At 39.8% G+C, this 19,735-nt stretch overlaps 1 protein-coding gene across 3 annotated transcripts in view; it reads left to right on the forward strand.

Annotated features, from left to right (window-relative positions):
- The window catches only part of TBL1XR1 (TBL1X/Y related 1), a 116,677-nt gene that overhangs the window by 73,126 nt on the left and 23,816 nt on the right, over positions 1–19,735 (forward strand). For all 3 annotated transcript variants that reach the window (XM_080929160.1, XM_080929162.1, XM_080929161.1), the window contains one exon: positions 16,935–17,037. In XM_080929160.1, coding sequence (XP_080785286.1) covers positions 16,980–17,037 — 58 coding nt within the window. In that variant the 5' untranslated portion in view covers positions 16,935–16,979. The remainder of the gene's footprint in view (positions 1–16,934; positions 17,038–19,735) is intronic.

A 19,735-nucleotide genomic window follows, 5' to 3' on the forward strand; every position in this document is an offset into this window, starting at 1 on the left:
GGGCAGTGATATGGTGATAACGAGGGAAGGGAGGGCTGGGTAGGTACGAGAGATTGGGGGTAGTCTGATGGGCAGTGTATTTTGGGTTTCTGGGTGCCAGTGTGGCCTGGTGAAGCACATGACTTTAGCTGGAGGTGTGGGTCAGGATAGGATAACTAAGAGAAGGGGTGGTGGGGGTGTGTTGGTAGTCCCTGTGCAGGGGGCTCTCCTGAAGATCTGTGTGACTGGGTAGACTGGTAGAGTTCGCTGGAGGTGTGGGCTGGGATATATATAGCCAGTTATTACTCTTATATTTTTCATGTGGCTTCAAGGAAACATCACATCTATATAAATGTGGCATACTGTAGGGGGATATTGCCTGGTGGTGTTCCGTTTCTTGTCAGCCAAAGCTACATGAGCATGATCTAGCACCTTGTTTCCAGCTGGTGAAACTGCAGAGCACAGAGTGTGCTCCGGTGCTATTGATTAAATTGTTCTCAGTTTTCAGTTGTAATTATGTAAATTATGCATATTGGTTTTTAGTGGGCATTTTCATGTATATAATATATTTGATCTCCCCCCACTACCTTCTCTCAAACCCCTCTTATTTCCTTTGATCCTGTATTGGTCAGGGTTCTCCAGAGTCACAGAGCTTATGGGTAGGGTAGTCTCTCCTACCAATGGTTAAAGTGCTTCTACATCTCAGGGAGGGAGGGGCCTAGGAAGTCCTCCCTCCCGGAATAATGTTTGGAAGTGAATCACATAGAGTTTGTACAAGATTCGTGGTGATATTGACTAGGGCTACAGGGTTGGGGGATGGAGTGCTAGGGTGACAGTGTATAGTTGAAGTCTGTCTTACACTTATTGAGAGTTAAAGATTGTTATTTCAGAAAAGGCTTCTTTAAAAACATATTCTTTTTAAATGTAACTTTCTTATTTTTAAATGTTTTTTAAAAATATTTTTTCTTATTGTGTTATAATTTCTGTTACTCTCTGCTCTTTTTCTGCACATTATATTGTCTAAAGATGTTTTTCATTCAGTCTTGAAATTTCCATTTGGCTCTTTGCTTTGAGGCTGATTCCTTTCTGCCTAGGGTCTCTGATAAATTTTCATGACATCTTTTCGGGCTTAGCATTTGTTGCTGTTGTCCCTTGCTCTCTTTGGTTTGTATCTTGAGTACAGTGTTGATTTAAAATTTGGCTTTAATTTCAGAAATTACAGTGGATAATGAAAATGCTTAGGCATGGTATCTGGGTTCAAACTTACCACTGGCAGAGAGTAGTGTCTACCAGTCTTTGGAGCATGCTGGCTCTGCTGGTCCTCTGAGTCACTCCTCAGGATTTCAGAGGCCCAGCCATACATAATTGATGCTTTTGTGTTCACTGGGTGAGTGTGTTTTGGTTTATACAGAGTTACAGGAGCCACACCAGCAACTCTGGGTTGGCTATTTTTCTCTTACTTTCTAGTTTCTACTACTTATATTTCATGATTTAGTTTGGCCTTTTTGTTTTCCCCTCTTGAGTAAGGAGTAGGTTTGAGGCAGGGTCTTGTTTTCTAGCTCAGGTTAGGCTGGGCTCAGATGATAGTGATTCTCCCTTCTCAGCCTCCTAGGTACTGGAATCAGGTACATGTCACCAGCGTTTGTATTTCAGCTTTTACAACTTTTACAATTTAATCAAAATATATTTACGGTTGACGGTATGTCATTTGTGGTATCACTTTATAGATAGTAGGGGTTTTAATTAGGAAAAATGAGTAGTGCCTACTATGCAACAGACCTCCATAAATACTACTGCAGTTTCTGGACACTGCATGAGAAAATGAAACCTGAAAATACCTTTGATTCAAACCCAAACCAGCAGGAGCCAGAGCAAGTGACCACAGCTCAGGAATAGGCACAGAAGTCAGAAGGTGTTGAATTTATACACTGTGTTAGAGTACTGAGGGAGTAGGTCTGGGTAGAACCCACAGTGAGGTAGCTCACTGCTCTGAGCTCTGGTGTTGGGTATTGCTGCCCCCAGCTTATGGTGGTGAAGATAGAGAACACACTACTGTGAGACTGCAATGGAGAGCTGAGCAACAGGACTAGGCTGGTTGTCTGGCAGCTACGGTTCAGCTTAAGGCTCAAATGTGGGCTTCACTTGGTTACTGTTTTGGTATTAAATAGAAGGAAATCCTGAAGCTTCATGAGCATTTTAGCTTTTGTGTATATCTGAAAAATTTCATAAAATGTTATAAAAATTAAAGATTAGTAGGGGGAGGTGTCTAAATGAGGTTCCTTTGTTAGTGGAAGTTTTAGTCAGTTCTCACAACTGGAATAAATTTAGTAATAGCTCAAATGATTCCTTGGTAACAGTCTCCTGTTTTTTGCTCTTAGCTCTGAACTACTGGGGTAGAGAAAAATACAGAACTGTGAATAAAACTGGGAGTGAGAAGACAAAACACCCTTGCCTAAGTAGTTTGCTAAGTGCAAGAATTCAATGAAGCGGGTCAGTTACAGTCTGAGAATGTTAACTAGAGCAGCAGAAGTGAGCACTAAGTTCATTTCTCCATTGTGTGAAATCTTGGGCTTCTTATCTACCAAGGAGTGAAACACCTCTTTCCTTGCATCCAGACTGTATATGTAGACCTCCAGCATACTAAGTATTACACTAGAATGGTGTATTGATATTTTTTAGTCTTTTTTTGGATTTTATTTATAAACTAAAGAGTTGTATAAGAGAGAAACAAAGTATATTTTTACGTGTTAACATCTGCTCTTTCAGGCTGACTAGGGGGCTTGTAGAACCCTTGGCAGATAAGGGATGCTGCTTGCTATGTTTTAGAATGATAAGAATGAAAACCTTGTATGAAACGTATCCTTGGAGTGGATGCTTAGGTTCAGCTGAGACTGGTGGAATGCCCAGTAGTTAGGATTGCAGATGAAGAGGTTTAAAAATGCTGTCATCGGACATGGCTTCACTTTCTGCTTACTGTCTTACTTGACCAAATTATTAGTTAGAGAGTTTAAGACAATTTTTTTCAACAAAGATTTGCTCTATTGAATTTTTATACTGAAATTATCAAAGTTAAGATGACAAGGTTTTACTTTAAAATAGTTTGTATTTTAGGTAGCCAGCAGAGGGTCAGTGGATTAAGTGTTTGCTGTAAAACTATGAGAGTGTGGGTTTGGATCCCAGACGCCACACATAAAGCTGGTCATGAGTATACATTCATAACCTTACTCCTAAGAGACTGCCAGATCCTGGGGTCTCAGTGGCCAGTCATTTTAGTCAAATTGTTGAGCTTTTAGTGAGAGACTATCTCAGCAAACAAGCTGGAGAGAGAGCAGTTGGGGAAAGCTCCCATCATGGACCCCTGGCATACCTACATAATGTACGCACAGTGAATATATATATATATATACACACATATACATACACATATGCATATAGACTTTAGGTGACAGGTTGTTGTTAATAATGTAAATATTATTTATTATATCACAGTTGGGTTTCCATTTGTGTGCTTCCTTTCCAGAGCTGACACTATATATCTCATACTTCCTTCAACAAGGCCACACCTCCTAATAGTGCCACTTCCTATGGGCTAAGCATTTTAATCTACCTTACCAACCGTTCTGTTAAAGTACGAGTCAGGGCAATTGTATGAGTACTCTAGTTCACACATCAACTACTTATTTAAATGCCAAAATCTTACCTGTGTGGTGACGTTCATGTGGGTGTATGTGTGGGGTGACTTTTTCCAGTGTGACCTAAAGGAGCCATTGGTCATCTTAGTTTGTACAGGGGTGCCTTACAGTTTTTAGAGACAGCATTTTTTTTTTATAACATCCAGTCTGTTCATTTTTATTACTAAATGTCTTGGGCTGGGAAGATGACTCCATTGAGAACCTGAATTTGCAACTGAGAACACATACAGCAGTCCCACAGGTCCTATACTGAGGTAGACGAAGAGACAAACAATTCTCTGGAAACTTCTGGACCACACAGTCTGGTATGTGCAGCAGCCAGCAGCAAAGAGCTCTTGTCTCAGAGGGTGCAGGGAGAGGACTGACACCTGTACTCTATGCACACACATGCAAGCACACCAGATACCGTCTTAGTGTGTAAGTGTATGTGGGAAGATAGGTGGGAAAACGGACGAAGGGGCTCCTGATGGACTGGAGCCTTAATAATTGTTCCAAAGATTTCTATCCCAGGGTCATTGTTTCATTTTCACCATGATGGCTTTATTCTACTTCATTCGTTTAAGTGGAAACATTCTACTAGTGATTCTAAATACTACTTTAGATACTATATTTTGCCAGGGTGAAGGATTCTGATGACCAACAAGTAAATTGTGTGTGTGCCAAGTTACTTTAAAATCACTTTAGGTAGTTTGCATTAAAATGTGCTTTTAAATTATTCTTTAACAAATTTGATTAGCATCGATTAATTGTTTAAAGTAACTGGTCTGGTCACATGCTTTTGTTCTCCTCTGAATATCTAGTAGGTATCTCCACTGCCCCCACCACACCGGCTCTTTGTAAGCAGTTCTCTGCTAACAAGTTTTTGGTTTTTGAATGTTTGATCATGTCCACATCTGCCAGAAGATGTCGTGAGTGAACTGTGATATATTCCTGCTATACAGTTAAGCTATATAGCTTTAGAGTTTTGAGTTCATCCGTGTGAACACTAAGAATGGCAGAGAGCTTGTCTTCAGTTTCAACTGTAGTTTAAGTATGTGGAGTCGTAGTCAGGAAACAAGGTGGAAAACCACAGGGCTGGAGGGCCTGCTGGACCTTGCTGGCTTTCTGTTTATAGAGTTGTAAATTCTTTGAATAGAAAACAAACATAAAAGTATGTACACCACTTAAAACAGGAAGAAAGTAATGAAAGGAGAGAGGAAGGTTTCTTAATTTAGCCTTGTCAAAAAGTAAAGCCAGAATCTAGTTTTTTTGAGATTTAGCCAGAAAAATAAAATATTGTGCATAGGAGAACGGTATCATTAACACTGACGTGTCAGAGGCACAGTTAAGTTATCACGTATGAAGTAAGACCAAACAGTTACTAATTTATCATCTTTCTTGTCAGATCTTTTCAATAACTGAGTTGGTGACTATTCTAAGTACTTAGCACTAGCTCGCAGACATGTTTGCTGGCATTGGGTGACCATGTGTGGAATCCTTTCAGGCCATGGTTACGGAGTGTCCATCCTGCATGATGGCAGTGCTGTCTTCGACACTCACTAGTCAGCAGAGTGCCTACTGTCTACAGTTAAGCACGGCCACTAACAGAGTGCCCCCTTTGCTTCTCCTTAGCTAACAAGTCAGAGGGTTCCTGTGGGATGGCAATAGCTTTTCTGGTCCCTTGTCCCAAGACCCCCAAGGGCGCACATTTTCCTGTGTACAAACAGCTAGGATCACGGCCGGCCGTGAGGGAAGGGGAGAGTATCATCCACAGTGGTGAAGCTCACCCTAGTATACTGTAGCTAACTCAGATAGGGAGAAGTGCTATCTTAATTCACTATCCTCATTTTCCTCACAAACTGTGACCTAGGTAGAGACCTCCTGATTCAGTATGGGATTCCATCACACCATACAGCTTGATGTTTGTTAGTTTTTGAGACAGGGTCTCACCATGTAGCTATGGTTTTCCTGAAACTCACTATGTAGATCGTGCAGGGCTTGAACTCACAAAGGAGCCACCTGCCTGTACCTCCCAGTACTTAAGGCATGTGCCACGACTCCAGCTGTAGCCTGATATCTTACTTGATTGGAATAACTAACATCACACACAGACTGAGCTTTCAAACAAATTAAAATAAAAAAAAAAAACCGAGCACACAAAATGTTTTTCTTTGTTCATTAGCTGCCTCTTACCATTCTTGACTCTGTTTTCCAATTTTAATCAACTGCATAGGCAAATTAAGGTCTTTACAAATATTTTGGGCACTCGCTGAGGGTAAGTGTTCAGTAGTACAATACCTTCCTGGGCTAGGTGGGGTTCAGAGCCCCTGCACTGCCACACTTCGCACAAATCCTGGGTGTTGGTTACTTTAAAGGTCTTATTTGGGGTACTACAGCTTCTTAAACTTGATCACTGTTACTTAAGCAAAACTTTGAGTAAGGCCATTGCTTATCTCCAGCTTCTTTGGTCTGACCACGCACCATAGCTATGACAGGAAATATCCATAGGGTCATGAACTTAACTTCATAAATTGAAATAAAAGCAAACACAAGAGTTTGGCCAAGATCTGAGAATCGATAAGAGAGCAGTTTGTGTGAGTGAAATACCAAAAAGCCAAGAATTATCAGCCAAAAATACAGCATGCTTGGCAGCAAAACAGCCTGTGGGCACAGGGAAAAGATTGTATTTACGTCACAAGTTTCTTCTTTTTTTCTTTTTCTTTCTTTCTTTTTTTTTGTTTTTGTTTTTTGTTTTTCTACATTGATGCTCGCTCACGCTCAAGTTGGCTCGTGTGCCTCCTTGGTAGAACCTTACCAGTCTGCGGTAATTTGTCTGCTTTCTGATTTTGCAGATCTACAGCGTCTTGTCGTCTTTGAGGTCCCTGAAGGACTGTTTCTAGTTCTTGAGTGAGCTCACATATGTTTGCCTAGATTTGTACTACATGAAGCAACCCTTTTTGTGAAAGGGGGTGGTTCTGAACTGGCTCATTGGGTTATGGAGGCTGAGAGGTCTGACATGCACCTGCAGGTGGCAGAACAGGAAAGAATATTCCAGAGCCTCAGAATCAGGTGTCTGACATGTGTGCTCGTTTGTGTGTGTGTGTGTGTGTGTGTATGTTGTGTGTGTGTAGGCCTAAGTAAGGTGAGACCCTGGAGAGCTGCACAAGCCTGCAGTTAAGCTGGAGGGCAGGACTGTGTGGGGGCTCCACAGGCCTAACTGGAAGGGGAGGTGTGTGCTGAAGGAGATGCTATCAAGAAGGAGAAAGCCAGCACCTTCCACACTTCTGTGTATTGAGTAGCAGACGAAAGTGAATCATGTGTAGTCTACAGTGCCAAGCTGTTCTTGGTAAATGTGCCTCAATTGATGTTCCCCTGATGGTGGCCTGCTCTGTGAACTGCCATACCTGTATTTCCATCCATGTTTTCTTAAACTTCCTAAGTGTTGCCATCAGAGGAGTGTCTAATTTATGGAATGCCTTGCCTGTGTGAGTTGAGATTTTAACTCTCTATTTAATGATTTTCTCGGGTGCTTGGCCATTAACTCATAATCTTCCTGCCTTGGCCTGGGATTACAGTGCCCAATGTTTGTTTGCTGCTGGTGGTGTTTTAAGGCTTGCAACTCATTCTAAACCCAAGCTCACTGTGTAGTTACTGCTATTGAACTCTACTTCCCAATTAGAGTTGTGCTTGCTTCCTCCCCACTCTGTTTGCTTCAGTGAAATAGCCAACCTTTCATTTTCCTGAATACTAAGGAATTGAAGCTAAACAATGAATACTGTGGTAAGTTTTTGAATGGAGTCTTAAATGGGCCTTAAAGGGCTTTACAATGCATATTTATAAATAGAGTGTTGCCATTCATTGCCTATCTGTATTCCTTTTTAAAACTTAACCTGTCTATATGCAAGTTAACAGTTGAGACTCAGATAAAGTGAGAGAAGCCAGACATGTAGAAATAGATCATGGCAATTTGCCTGGTAAGAGGTCTAAGGAAAGAACAGGTACAGACAGTGCTTTATTTTGATAGAGGCACATTAAATCATGTAAATACTGTTTTGTATTATCTTACTCTAGAGCAATGGTTCTCAACATGTGAGTCTTGACCTTTTTGGCTAACTACTCTCTCCAAAAATATTTACAAGGTATAACCACAGCAGAATCACAGTTATGGAGTAGCAACAAAACAACTTTTTGGTTGGAGTCACCACAATGTAAAGATCTGTATTTAAGGGTTGCAGCATTAGAAAGACTGAGAACTGCTGTGCCACAACACGAGGACTGCCAAAATGGGTGCCTGTGGCATATCGAGCCACTAATGCAGGTAGTTTTAATGAGGGTCAGGTAAGCTAGGTAGCGCCATGTTGAGTAAGCACAGACTGCCTTTTAGAATGCTTGTAATTCAGTCAGTTTGTCTGGACACGAAGCATGAGTGTGTTCCTAAGCACGGCTCCATGTAAGGTATGGAGGCTGCATTCTTACCCACTGGACAAATGAAATGGCACAGTGGGGTTAAGGGGACTGCGCTCAGTGTTAAAGACTCTGAAAAGGAAACATCAGTTTCCTAATGTAGAACTATTTCTTTAAAGAGTGATACAGTAATACTTTTGGGGCGCAGATGAAAGTATCCCGTGTCATTAGTTATGATATTTGAACAAATATCACAGAGAGAATATAACATTTTTTAAATAGTTGTGGTTGGTTTAGGAAGATTTTTGACCAAGTAGATGGCTGTTTTTAACCAGAATTCAAATAAGGGCTACTATTTGATTTTCATGGCTGAGTTTATCAATTTTTACTTTTTACTTTTTGTTAGCCACTGAAGAGTGGCTATCTACGAGGTTGCTAAAACTGTTCAAATTCCTTCCACTTACAGTAAGAATTGAGGCATTGATTCATTTGTACTGTAATATTCCCAGAGCTAATTAACCTTTTCTTGATCTTATATCCAAAAGGCCAGGATGCAGTTGAGTGGCAGTGGCCTGCATGTTGTTTAATATGTTACACTGCTTCTGACATTTCTGAAAAGTAGTGATTTGAGACCTAGTTTTCTTTATTTCATATTCTTTAAACATAGTATACCAACCTTCTGGTGATACTCCTTTCATTGGTACTGATACTACTAGTTATGTGTTACCGTAACCTCTCTGTGGTCTGTGATAAGTATTCTCCACCAATGAAATGAGCCAGTTCAACCCAAATTAAAGTATAAAAGCAGGCTTACTGGGAAGCTGCTTTTAGTTGGGTTCACTGGTCCCAAGGAATGATGCCAGAGAAGTTGCAATGGGAAGGGAGACCGCGGGCACTGAAAAGCCAAAGAGTGTGAGTAGGCAGGGAGAGGGAGAATGCACAGCGAGGGAGAGAGGAAATCAAAAAAATGTCTGGATTGTGTAGGAAAGAGCTTCTTGGGGAGGGGAAGCTAGAAAGTTCAGAGAAGGCGGCCTGGTGTGATAGCCATGCCCTGTGACAGGCAGGGACTGAGGGATGCTGGGAGAACCAGGAGGCCAGGTCTGCTTTGGTATTTAAAATATGCATGTCAGCTGCTTGTACTGGGTGTGAATTCCAGTCTGAATACTGTGTCTCTTCATAATTCATGGTGAAATTTAGTCTCAATGTGTTGTGCTGTGGTGTGAATCCTTAAGTACGTGATGCATGCAGGTTTCTGAATGGTCTTCTCCAATATTAATAATATCCCTTAGTGTTATTCTTCCCTCTATCCCCTTCTGCCCTCTTCTCCATCCCTCTTCCCACTTAAACTCCATCCTTATTGTTATTCTTTCCCCTTTAATATGACTAGTACAGGTAGAACCCAGGACCCTAGAAAGACTGTTGGACGGGAGGGAGATCTGACGGGGAGGCTAGTCGAATCCAGGTAATGTACAGGATAATCTGACAGGCCCTTCCTCCTACAGCTTGTGGTGTCTAGTTTATTACTACTGTACAGTCTGCAGATAGAAGTAGCTTACAGAGTATTATACCATGTGGAGATGGAAAATCTTCAATATTTTTTTATCTTATTGAAAATGTTTCCTTACCACAAATTTAACTTAATTGTTTGTTTGTCTTTAAAAAAAACTTAGATTAGGAGTTAGTCATGAGTTTATGTTGTTGGGTAACAGTGGGATAATTTAGTGACCACTGTGATGAAGGCTCAGTCTGCTCAGATGAGGATCACACTTTCATAACCATGTGTTTGCACTTCCACATGCTGGGCTAGTTCTCTCCAGTTCATATCTGAACTGAACTACATTATACTAAGCTTGTTGATTAGCTGACTAGTATGGAAATTGAAAATTTAAAAGTCTTACTAAAAAGTCCCTTTATTTGCTTCTCCACCCAAGTCTGCCTGTCAGAGTATGGGGGTTGTTGTGGAATGGTATGAAGCCTAGAATTGTCTACAAGACCTATTCTCTTTTAGAGGCTTTGGCTGCTACCACCCCACTTCTCCTCCTCTTAAATGTATGCTCCTCTTTTGATGAATTCTTATTGGCCTTTTTGTTTTGTTTGTTTTGTTTAGTTAGCACATAGAATAGTAGTTCTCAATGACATTGTTTGGTAGAGCTGTGCTATGGTGAGGTGGAAGGGCGGGCCCCTGGGGGCCCATGCTGAGACATCCCTTCACCCTGATGAATAGAATTTATTTCGGGCATGGGGATGGGAGTTGAGGAGAGAGTAGAAATACAGAAAGGGAGGCAAGAGGAAGCTGGTCAGGAACTTGTGGAAAGTGGAGGGGAGGAGACAGGCCAGGAGGAGAAGAGAGAGGGTAAGAGAGTGAGAGGGGGCAAACTGTCCCTTTTGTAGTGAGTATGGCATTCCTGGCTGTTGCCAGGTAACTGTGGTGTAGAGCCTAGAAGGATGCTAACAGACATTTCATGAACATGCCATTGTGATTAGTTCATATTTGCCTCTCTGTTGTTTTCCTTGTTCTTACTTATTTTACAGTTTGTATAAATCAGTCTTTCTGGCCTAATCTAATCTAACTTAATCTGATCTAATCTAATCTAATCTGTCTATGACAAAGTCTCTACACAGCCCTGCCTTTCCTGGAACCTGTGTAGACCAAGTAGGCTTTGAATTCATAGAAATCTGTCTGCTGCTGCCACCTGCTTGCTAGGATTAAGGGCGTGTACTACTACAACTGGCCTCAAGCTTACTTATTTTTATTTTGGAAGTATTAGTGTTTTGTCTGCATGTATGTACGTGCACTGAGTGCATGCTTGGTACATAAGGAGTTCAGAAGAGGGTGCTAGATCTCCTTGGACTGGAGTTGTAAGATGCCATATAGATGCTTGGAACTGAATCCTGGTAAGAGCAAGAAAACTGATGAGCCATCTCCTCGTCACTCTTTATATTTAATGTTAATGAGTTTCTATTGGAGAACAATGACCAGTATACAATGCAGAACTCAGTAAAATCTTTGTGAGATATATGGTGACTTAAGACAGCCATTTCAGTGTACATAGGTGTCTGTGGAGAACTCCATGTACACAGGTGTGGCCTCAGAAAAAAATTAATTTCTCTGATTCAGAGTTACATGCCATGTTTAATAAAAACTTGATTTTTTTTGGTGTACTGCTATTTATGTTTTTTACATTAGTACCTATTTTCTTAAGTAAGTTTTGAGGGGGATACCTAATGCATATTCCCATGTGAGCATAAATGGAAGATATAGGCCAAGTTAAAAATCTGAACAATCATTGTGGCCTCATGAGGCAGCTTCCCTTCTTGTCAGGAAGCTGTGACAGAGAAATGATAACTGCTAAGAAGGAATGCTGTATACCAGCAGCCCTCAGGGGACAGCCTGGGACAGCCTGACTTCATTAGCCAGGAGCTCTTTTTTCTTTTTTAAAATAATGTGTGGTATGTAGATTGGTATTTACTGCATCAAATATTAAAACTGTAAAAATTTATAATTCACATTTTAACATAACTTCATGAATAACATAGTAACACAAATCATATATGAAATAAAAGTGTTTTCCAAGAAAAGTATTTAGATTGCATTGTTTTATGTTTTTTCAAATCTTCTAATCTCTGGTTTGATGCACAGCTGGGAATTCACATCTGCTCTTGAGTCTGAAGATGTGTTGCTGCAGTTGGAACATATGGGGAGTCCTGGCTGTGCAAAGAGAGCTGGAATGTTTCCAAATTAAAACCAGAATTTATTTTTGGGATAAATTTCATAGTCTTCTTTATTACCAGACTAAAATATCAGCAAATGAACAGTTCTTTTAAGGGTTCACTATGATGCTGGAGCAGTGAAAGTTTTGCATATGTTTTACTTTTTTGTTGGTTTTAAGTGTATGTGTGTAGGTATGTATGTGCCTGAAGATGCCAGAGCATGCAGTCATCTCAAGCTCCTCCCCTATTTGGTGCTGGAACACTGCTTTTGACTGCTAAGCTCTCTGCCCCCTTTTGTAATCCTTTCCTGTTAATATACATCTTTTTTTAAAGTCACAGAGATCCACCTGCCTCTGCCTTTCAAGTTCTGTATTAATGATGCCTACCACCATACCTGGCTTTTCTCAAAACTTCTTAATACACCCTCCATTCCTATATAAGTTTCGTGCTGGCCATTTGAGAAAGAGTTTCTCAGTTAAGAAAATCTTTCACAAGCTTGTGATGTAATATTAAGATATCAGAACTATTAATTTTCCCATTAACATTAGGCACTGGGGTATTAGCAGCTTAAAACAGTGTTTCTAAAAATCAAAAGTTTTTTGTTTTTTAATTTAAAAGATTAAATTTAATCTTTGCCAATAAATTTTTAGTATTTTCTTAGAAGTGAAAGTTTTACCTTTGTTTATTTGTAGGAAATATCTATGGAATGCCAACTGAGAAGCCATTTTGTTGTTTGAGGGTAATTTGCTGAGGGTGCAGCACATCAGCTCCAGAAGAAGGCCTCTGTGAGCTTGGTGTTCTGTCACCTGGGTATTAAAGGACATACTGCTGTTAAGACACTGATAAAATCAACTCTTCAGGGAGAGTTTTTCATTTGGTTTTGTAGTTGAACATAGTGATGAGAAATTCTTAACATGGTCTTCCTACCTGTGAGGTGGGAAGGACATCATTGCTAGGTAACATTTGTGCAAACATTAACTAGTTGAGGAAGGAAATACTGTAGTAACTCTGTGTGAAAGAAAGCTTGCTCACCCATAGCACCATCAAATCCCGTAGGCCTCCTCTAGAGACCTGAATACTACACTACGTTTTAAAAGTTGATCACATTTTACCATGTACACAAGTGTATATTATACCCTACTTGAAGTTCTGAGTACCTGGGCCACCTGAACAGTGAAACATGTTTTCCATGAAGTGGAGAGGATGCTTTTTTCCAGGACGTACTTGCTCTTCATTGCAACTAGAGATTGTGTAGCTTTAATAGCAAGATACTACAAAGGACTGAACCCTGTCTGGCCTCAGGTGGTTCCTCTGTGGGTTTTGTTTGCTTGTTTGTTTTGTTCTTGTTTGTCTGCTTGCCTTTTAGAGCAGAAAACCTTGACTTGCTGTCACCGACTTGCTTTTCTCCAGTTTTCAAGGTCACTGGTTCCTGAGCACTGAACACAGCTAACTTTTGCCCTCTACACTTGACCTTAAACAGGCACTCCTTATCTGTTAGGTCAGTGATGATTTTACAGTGTTCTCGTTTCAGTTGATCTCCTGTTAGCTGCAGGACCATATGGTACAGGTTTGGACTCTTGCTCTTCAACAAGATATGTGAACACCTTTCTCAACTTACCAATAGTCTTAGTTTACTTTTACACCTCCTTATTCTGGAAATGTTTTCAGAAGCATCATTATGTCTTTTTCTTACACCTTGGCTCAGCATGATTTTCTCAGCTCCCTGAAGTGCCTGAATTTTGAGCACAGTGTTTACCTGTTCAGGTGGTTGACCAGTTTTTGGAAAGTGTGGTCTGTCTCCGGTCTTGTTTTCTCATTAAGACTGAAGTTGCAGTAATAGATTAGATTGATTTAATCTGAGAAGACTGTGCTAGCTTATCTATGCTAGTGGAAGAGTGTAGTTTCCTGGTTCGATTTCCCATATTGGACTTTGTCCTGTTCTTTCTCAACGAGAAAGGGATTGGTTGCTTTGTATTCTGTAATTTCCACTAGATCATTCAGAAAATGTATCATAACCTGTTCTGTCTACTAGGTTCCATGTCTTACTGTTCAGTGCCCTCTCTACATGTATAATTGATTCCGTTTTCAAAACGCTCAGTGTACTCTCCATTTTCAACGAATCTTAGATACTACTGTAAACAGTCACTCTTGGAATGTTTTATAAGTTGCAGACAACATCTGAACTATGAAGTGGTTCATCACCAGTCTTTTTCACAAAAGTATAGGTAATGTTAATTAATGAAGTTGACTCGTGTAGATTCTGGTTGATGGCTAGACACGTTGCTAAGACCCTTAAAGTGGCTAAATTGTGATTCCAGTCTAGTGTTCTATAGTGTCAAACCATGGTGACTATCTTGTTTGAAAACAACACAAAATTACCCATAAATACAGGAAGAAAATACCCATTTGTATAAAATGAACTTGCTGCCAGGTGTATTTTTTGGAGATTTACCTGAAGATGGTCATATATCGAGAGGATGGTGACTTCCATTCATAACTGTTTGATCTTCTGCTTTGTTCTTCCCTTATTCTCTCTGATCCCTACACTTGTTTCTGTTATATGTGAAGATCTCTTAGGCTGTCTGTCATATGGAGCATTATATTTAAGTAGTGAATGTGTCTTGTAAGAAAATAGGAGATGTAGATTCAGTGATTTTTTTTTTTTTTTATTTTAAGAGGACAATTTTTTTTCCCTTTTAGTGGGAATTTCATAGAATGAGTTTTAGTATTGAAAATTAATGTAAACAGCCTCTATCCTTAGTTTAGGAGTCAGGTTTCTTCTTTTTTAAAAAATCTACCCAGATGGTACATCTGTGTTCATGTGTGAGTTAGGTATGGTTGTAGCACCATGTATGTGTGAAAAATCTGCCTCATTCCCACCGTGTTTGCTGCTGGTTTTTTTCTGCCAGCTCTCAAGATGTTCCCGTCTCTGTTCTCTGTCTCTTGTTAGGATAGCTGGATGGAGAAACTCATGCTGTAATTTCCAGCTTTTACGTGATGCTGGTATCTGGACTCTGCTCCTGCTGCTTTTGTGGCCAGTGCTTTGACCATTGAGCTGTCTTTCCAACCTGGGAGTTCACCAGCAGCCATCCTTAAATCGTATGCACAGAAACCATAGTGTTGACACCTACAAAAGTAGGTGTATTATCAGCTTAAAGAATTTGATTGATTGTGGCCTGCCGAAGCGAGTGGGTGGATCTCTGTGTGTTCAGGGCCAGCCAGAGCTTCATGGAGAGGCTCTGTGTCAGAAAACTAGAATTCAAAAAGCATTGATTTGAATACTGGGGCTTAATATTTTTCACTAGTTATGAAACAACCCGGGACATACACACACACACACACACACACACACACACACACATACATATTTTAAGGGAGTTTCTTTCTGAGATTATTAAATAATCACATTAAAATTTTCATGTTTTCTTTGCTTTACAGTTTACAAATGGGTTCTCATAAGCAGGGTATTATTTATTCTTTCATAAAACTTCTTTGCCTTTTAAGATATGTTTCAGAAGATGTGAAAATGTCTCAAAGCTCTCGTTTCCTTAATGTGCTTTATTTACACAAAAGTGTATTACCTTAAATATTGGTGAGGTTTCAACTATTTTTAATGAGGTGGGAAATTGAAACTGGCAGTTCTCAGTGCTGTTCCGGAGATGGTCGGCAGAAGCTGCAAGGTGTTGCTGTTCATTGGCTGCTCTTCAGTCCTACCTAACGTGGATGTGGGGCTAAAGGTGCTAACAGCAGCCATGATAAGGACGTGTGGGTGCTGGACCTCTGGGTTTCACCCAGCCAGCTCGGCGTACCTCTTAATGTGCTTCTACTGAGCAGACCGCAGATGAATGACAGCTGCTCATTGCCTTGAGAATTCACTCCCATTCAGGCTTGTGCTAGTAGAAGATGCTGTGTATATCTAAGCCATTGCTCAGTAGGGATTACACTGAATGACATATATATGCTGGCTGCCTTTGAAAATGTGATACCATTTAAGATAACATTGTGTGTAAATTATTGTGATCGCCTCCTCTGCTCTTGAAAATTGGTGACTTGAGTCAAGGTTTGGGATTAACGGTGAGACCTACTAGTGTGGAGTTTTCCCTGCTGATGTCATTTATCCACTCTGTCCTGCACTATCAGAGATTAGTATTTGAATATTTATGAGTAGTTGCCCTGGCCAAAGGGATGGCTTTCTCACGTCAATCTCATATTGAAGGGGAGAGGAAATTAATAGTGAAAAAGGACTTTTTTCTTAAGATTTTTCTCATTTTGTTTTTCATTTTTAAAATTGTGATGGGGGCTAATATTTAAAACATAATAATTACCATGGAGTAGTTTTAGTGGAACACAACCATGTTCCTTTGTTTACATTTACTGTTTTATACCACATGGTAATACTGAGTAGTTGTGACAGGCTGTATTGCTGGCAGAGCCTCAAGTATGTACTGGGTCTTAAGAAGAAATTTCTGATCTCTTCTTAAATAATGGAAATAGGTTGATGCTTATATATACTTGTCTTAGTGTGTCTCTTGCCCTACACCATCCTATCCAGTGAGAGAATATGGCAGTATAAGACTGTTTCAACCTCATGGCTTTATGCACATTTAGATCCTGTGTATATACATGACCTGTGTTGTGAGATTCTGAGATGGAGAGAGCTAGTCTACTAAGAGCACTGAGATCATGGAGAGAACTAGTCTACTAGGAGCACTGAGATCACAGAGATAGTCTACTAGGAGCACAGAGATCATCACAGAGAGAGGTAGTAGACTGGACTGAGGCTCTCCCTGTTCAGGGCTTTACGATTGTGCCTTTTCCCAATAACTGTTATGCTGGAATCTTAAATCTTGCCTTTTTTTTTTTTTTTTTTTTTTTAAAGTTGGGTTAAGGAGATTAAAGGGAATTTTACATTACATGCAATGCTAAATAAAGGCCTTTGTGAATCTTTTCCTTTCCGACAGGATGTTACCCTATAGAAAAACAACATTAGCTATGTTTTGATTGTGTACGTCCTCTTACTACCTATGGAAATAACTGTTAATACTGCCAAGCAATAAGAACCTTTGTCTTACATCATTGAATCGAATTAAATGTTTTTTTACAACACTGTTTGCGTTTTGTTTTAGCATATTTGTACTGAGAAAATAATGCACTTTGTTTTATTTTTAGGGTTATGTCCTGTGTTGTGACCTCATGGTTTAAGTGGGAATAAAGATGAGTATAAGCAGTGATGAGGTCAACTTCCTGGTATATAGGTACTTGCAAGAGTCAGGTGAGTACTGCTGCGAGGTCATAAGCCTCAGACGCCTGCACTGCTCTCAAAGCTTTTTGTCTTTTGTTTTTTGTTTTTTTTCTTTTTTGCATTTGGAATTTGTAAGAGTCCAAACTGTTGAGCTTTGTCTGTTTCTTGCTTTCTGGACTGCCACTTTAAAGCTGTGTTTGCTGCATGGTTAACTCTCTGACTCTTTCAAATATGTTGGCATCATCTCAGGCAAATACGTATAATTAGCAGTTTGTCTCTTGATGTTTAGAGGTCATTTTTAATTAGGAAGGTGTTATATAGCTGTGTTGCATATGTTTAGTGAGGACTCAGAAGCATCAGCTTAGTAATGTATATTGAATGTGCACAGTTAATTATTACTCCTACTTATGGTATGAATCCTAAAATCAAGTTAACAATATTTTTTTCAGAATATTTTCATAGGTATTAATCCCAATATATTTATTAAATATATCTTGATCTGAATTCTAGTTGATGTATTCTAGTGGTTATTACTATAAATCATTGAATGCAGATTGCAGTTAACATTGAGATACTGATCGTCTCAACTGTCTAGATGAAGAGTTCTCATCATACAGTAGAAGTAAGAGTACAAATGAAAGTGTTGCTGGACCAGGCAAAGACTATTTGTCTCTGAGTAGCTGAGAAGATAATATGGAATCAGAAAGAGTGGAGAGGAAAAGAGAGCTCAGGGTAACCTTAGGGAGGCCAGGAGAGATCTCCGAGACCAGGGTAACCACCCACCAGAGAATCACCTGCTGGTTAGCCTTTGAGTTTGTTTATAGTATGAGGGGAAAAGCAGATCAAAGTTCCAGAGACTTTTAATACACGATGATTAATAAAGTCACAGCACAGTAGCCATGGTGATTGTCCCAGTGTAGCCTGTGAAAGTGTTTACAAGTTATTATGTAATACTTTGCCCACCATGGGAAGGGTTGGTTGCGTGGACACCATAGCTCAAACCACAGTTTTTAAGCTTTTGGATTAATAGGCATCAAGTAGTCGGAAGGACTGGTGGGTGGGTATTAGGAAGTCTCATTTAGTATATTAGAAAGACCACTTTTTAGATCACCTACTGCACATTGCTGTTTGAGGATACCAGATTGTTCTGAGCACCTTACCCTGAGATTTATCTCGTGCCCAGGTGAGGTACCTTGCAGTGTTAAGGGCTTGCTCATATTCTCCTGTTTCCAAACAGTTCAACAAGCTGCTCTTTATATTCCTACAAGAAAATAACCAGAAAGGGGGGAGGTAGCAAAAAAAAAAAAACCTGTTTAATTTCTGAAAGAATATTCAGTGCTATGATATTAAAAGTTTTATAAAGTTACCTGTATTCTTGGTGAAAAATATGAATTACACACACACACATTTGGATGGTGTAGGTTACAGTGGAGAGGGAGGGAGAGAGCTGGCACTGGTGTGTCAGAGTTCTAGGGTTGAGAGTTAGTGTCATCTCCAGCTACAGATGGTTTAAGGCCAGCATGGGCCACTCCCCACTAAACGCAATCCTAAAGCGAGAATTATATTTTTAAGGACCCTGAATAATCAGCCCAAGTCAGTGGATCATTGCCTTAGCAAATGGGCTTTTTCTTATGTCTTATTATATTTTCATCATACTGCTATTGAAGAATCAGTAAATACCATGTATAGAAGTGCAAATGTTATCTTTATAAACATTGTAACTTATTGACACAGGAGAAAAATCAGTGTACATTTTAAATTAAAATTAAAAATTGATGACATTTTAACTGAGGATATATTTTTTCCTGTTGCACCTTGCCATGAATGTCATCATATCTTCTGTCCCAGAGTTTGTGTCTGGTATTGTTCTTGGCTGCTTGTATTAGAATCACTTGGAGAACAGCAGGCGGTCCAGGTGACTCGGGCCAAACAAAGTTTAAAGCAAACGATTGTGTGTCAGTCATAGAGATGGCTGGCAAGATGGCTCAGTGCATGGAAAGGTGCTTGCCTTGAAACCTGATTACCTGTTTTTGATCCCTGGAACCCATGAAAAGGTGGAAAGAGAACACTCACTCCATCTCCCCCAATAATAATAATAACAGCAATAAATAATAGCAACAACAAATAAAATTTAAAAGTAAAAAAAATTTTTTTTCAAAAAGAAACAGGAAAGGATGTACCCATCAGATATGCAAGCATGGTCATAATAAGTAATGACTTGAGTGGAGAATGAACAGCCTGAATGGTGCACATACTGAGATAGGGACTAAGCTGTGTCTTCCTAGAACCATCATTGATAGTGCTGAGTGCGTAGACAAAGGTCAAACAAGCAATGGGGTGTGCTTTTTTTTTTTTTTTTAAATATAAGATACCACCAGACTTTGCTTTAAGTTTCTTCCAGATGCAGAAGACATTAGATTTGAAGGATGTTATACTTTTGTGAATTCAAGAAATTCTGGAACCTAGTATCCTATCTACAACAGACTCCATTGGCTGTAGATCTGAGCACTTTGTGTTTGGAAAGCTAAGCTTTGGTTCTGACATCTAGTAATACATGATTGTGGTCATCTCTGGAAACATGGGGTTCAGTTATATCAGCACTGTTGGTTTCAGGCGTGGTTATGGCAATCAGTTAAATATTAAGCAATATGATACAAGTTGTTTGAGTCATAACTATTTCTCTTGAAATATCTAACAATATAAAAGGAGCCTTCCTACTCCTTACCAC

Source organism: Micromys minutus (assembly GCF_963924665.1).
Source record: "Micromys minutus genome assembly, chromosome: 15".
In the NCBI taxonomy this organism is placed as follows: domain Eukaryota; kingdom Metazoa; phylum Chordata; class Mammalia; order Rodentia; family Muridae; genus Micromys; species Micromys minutus.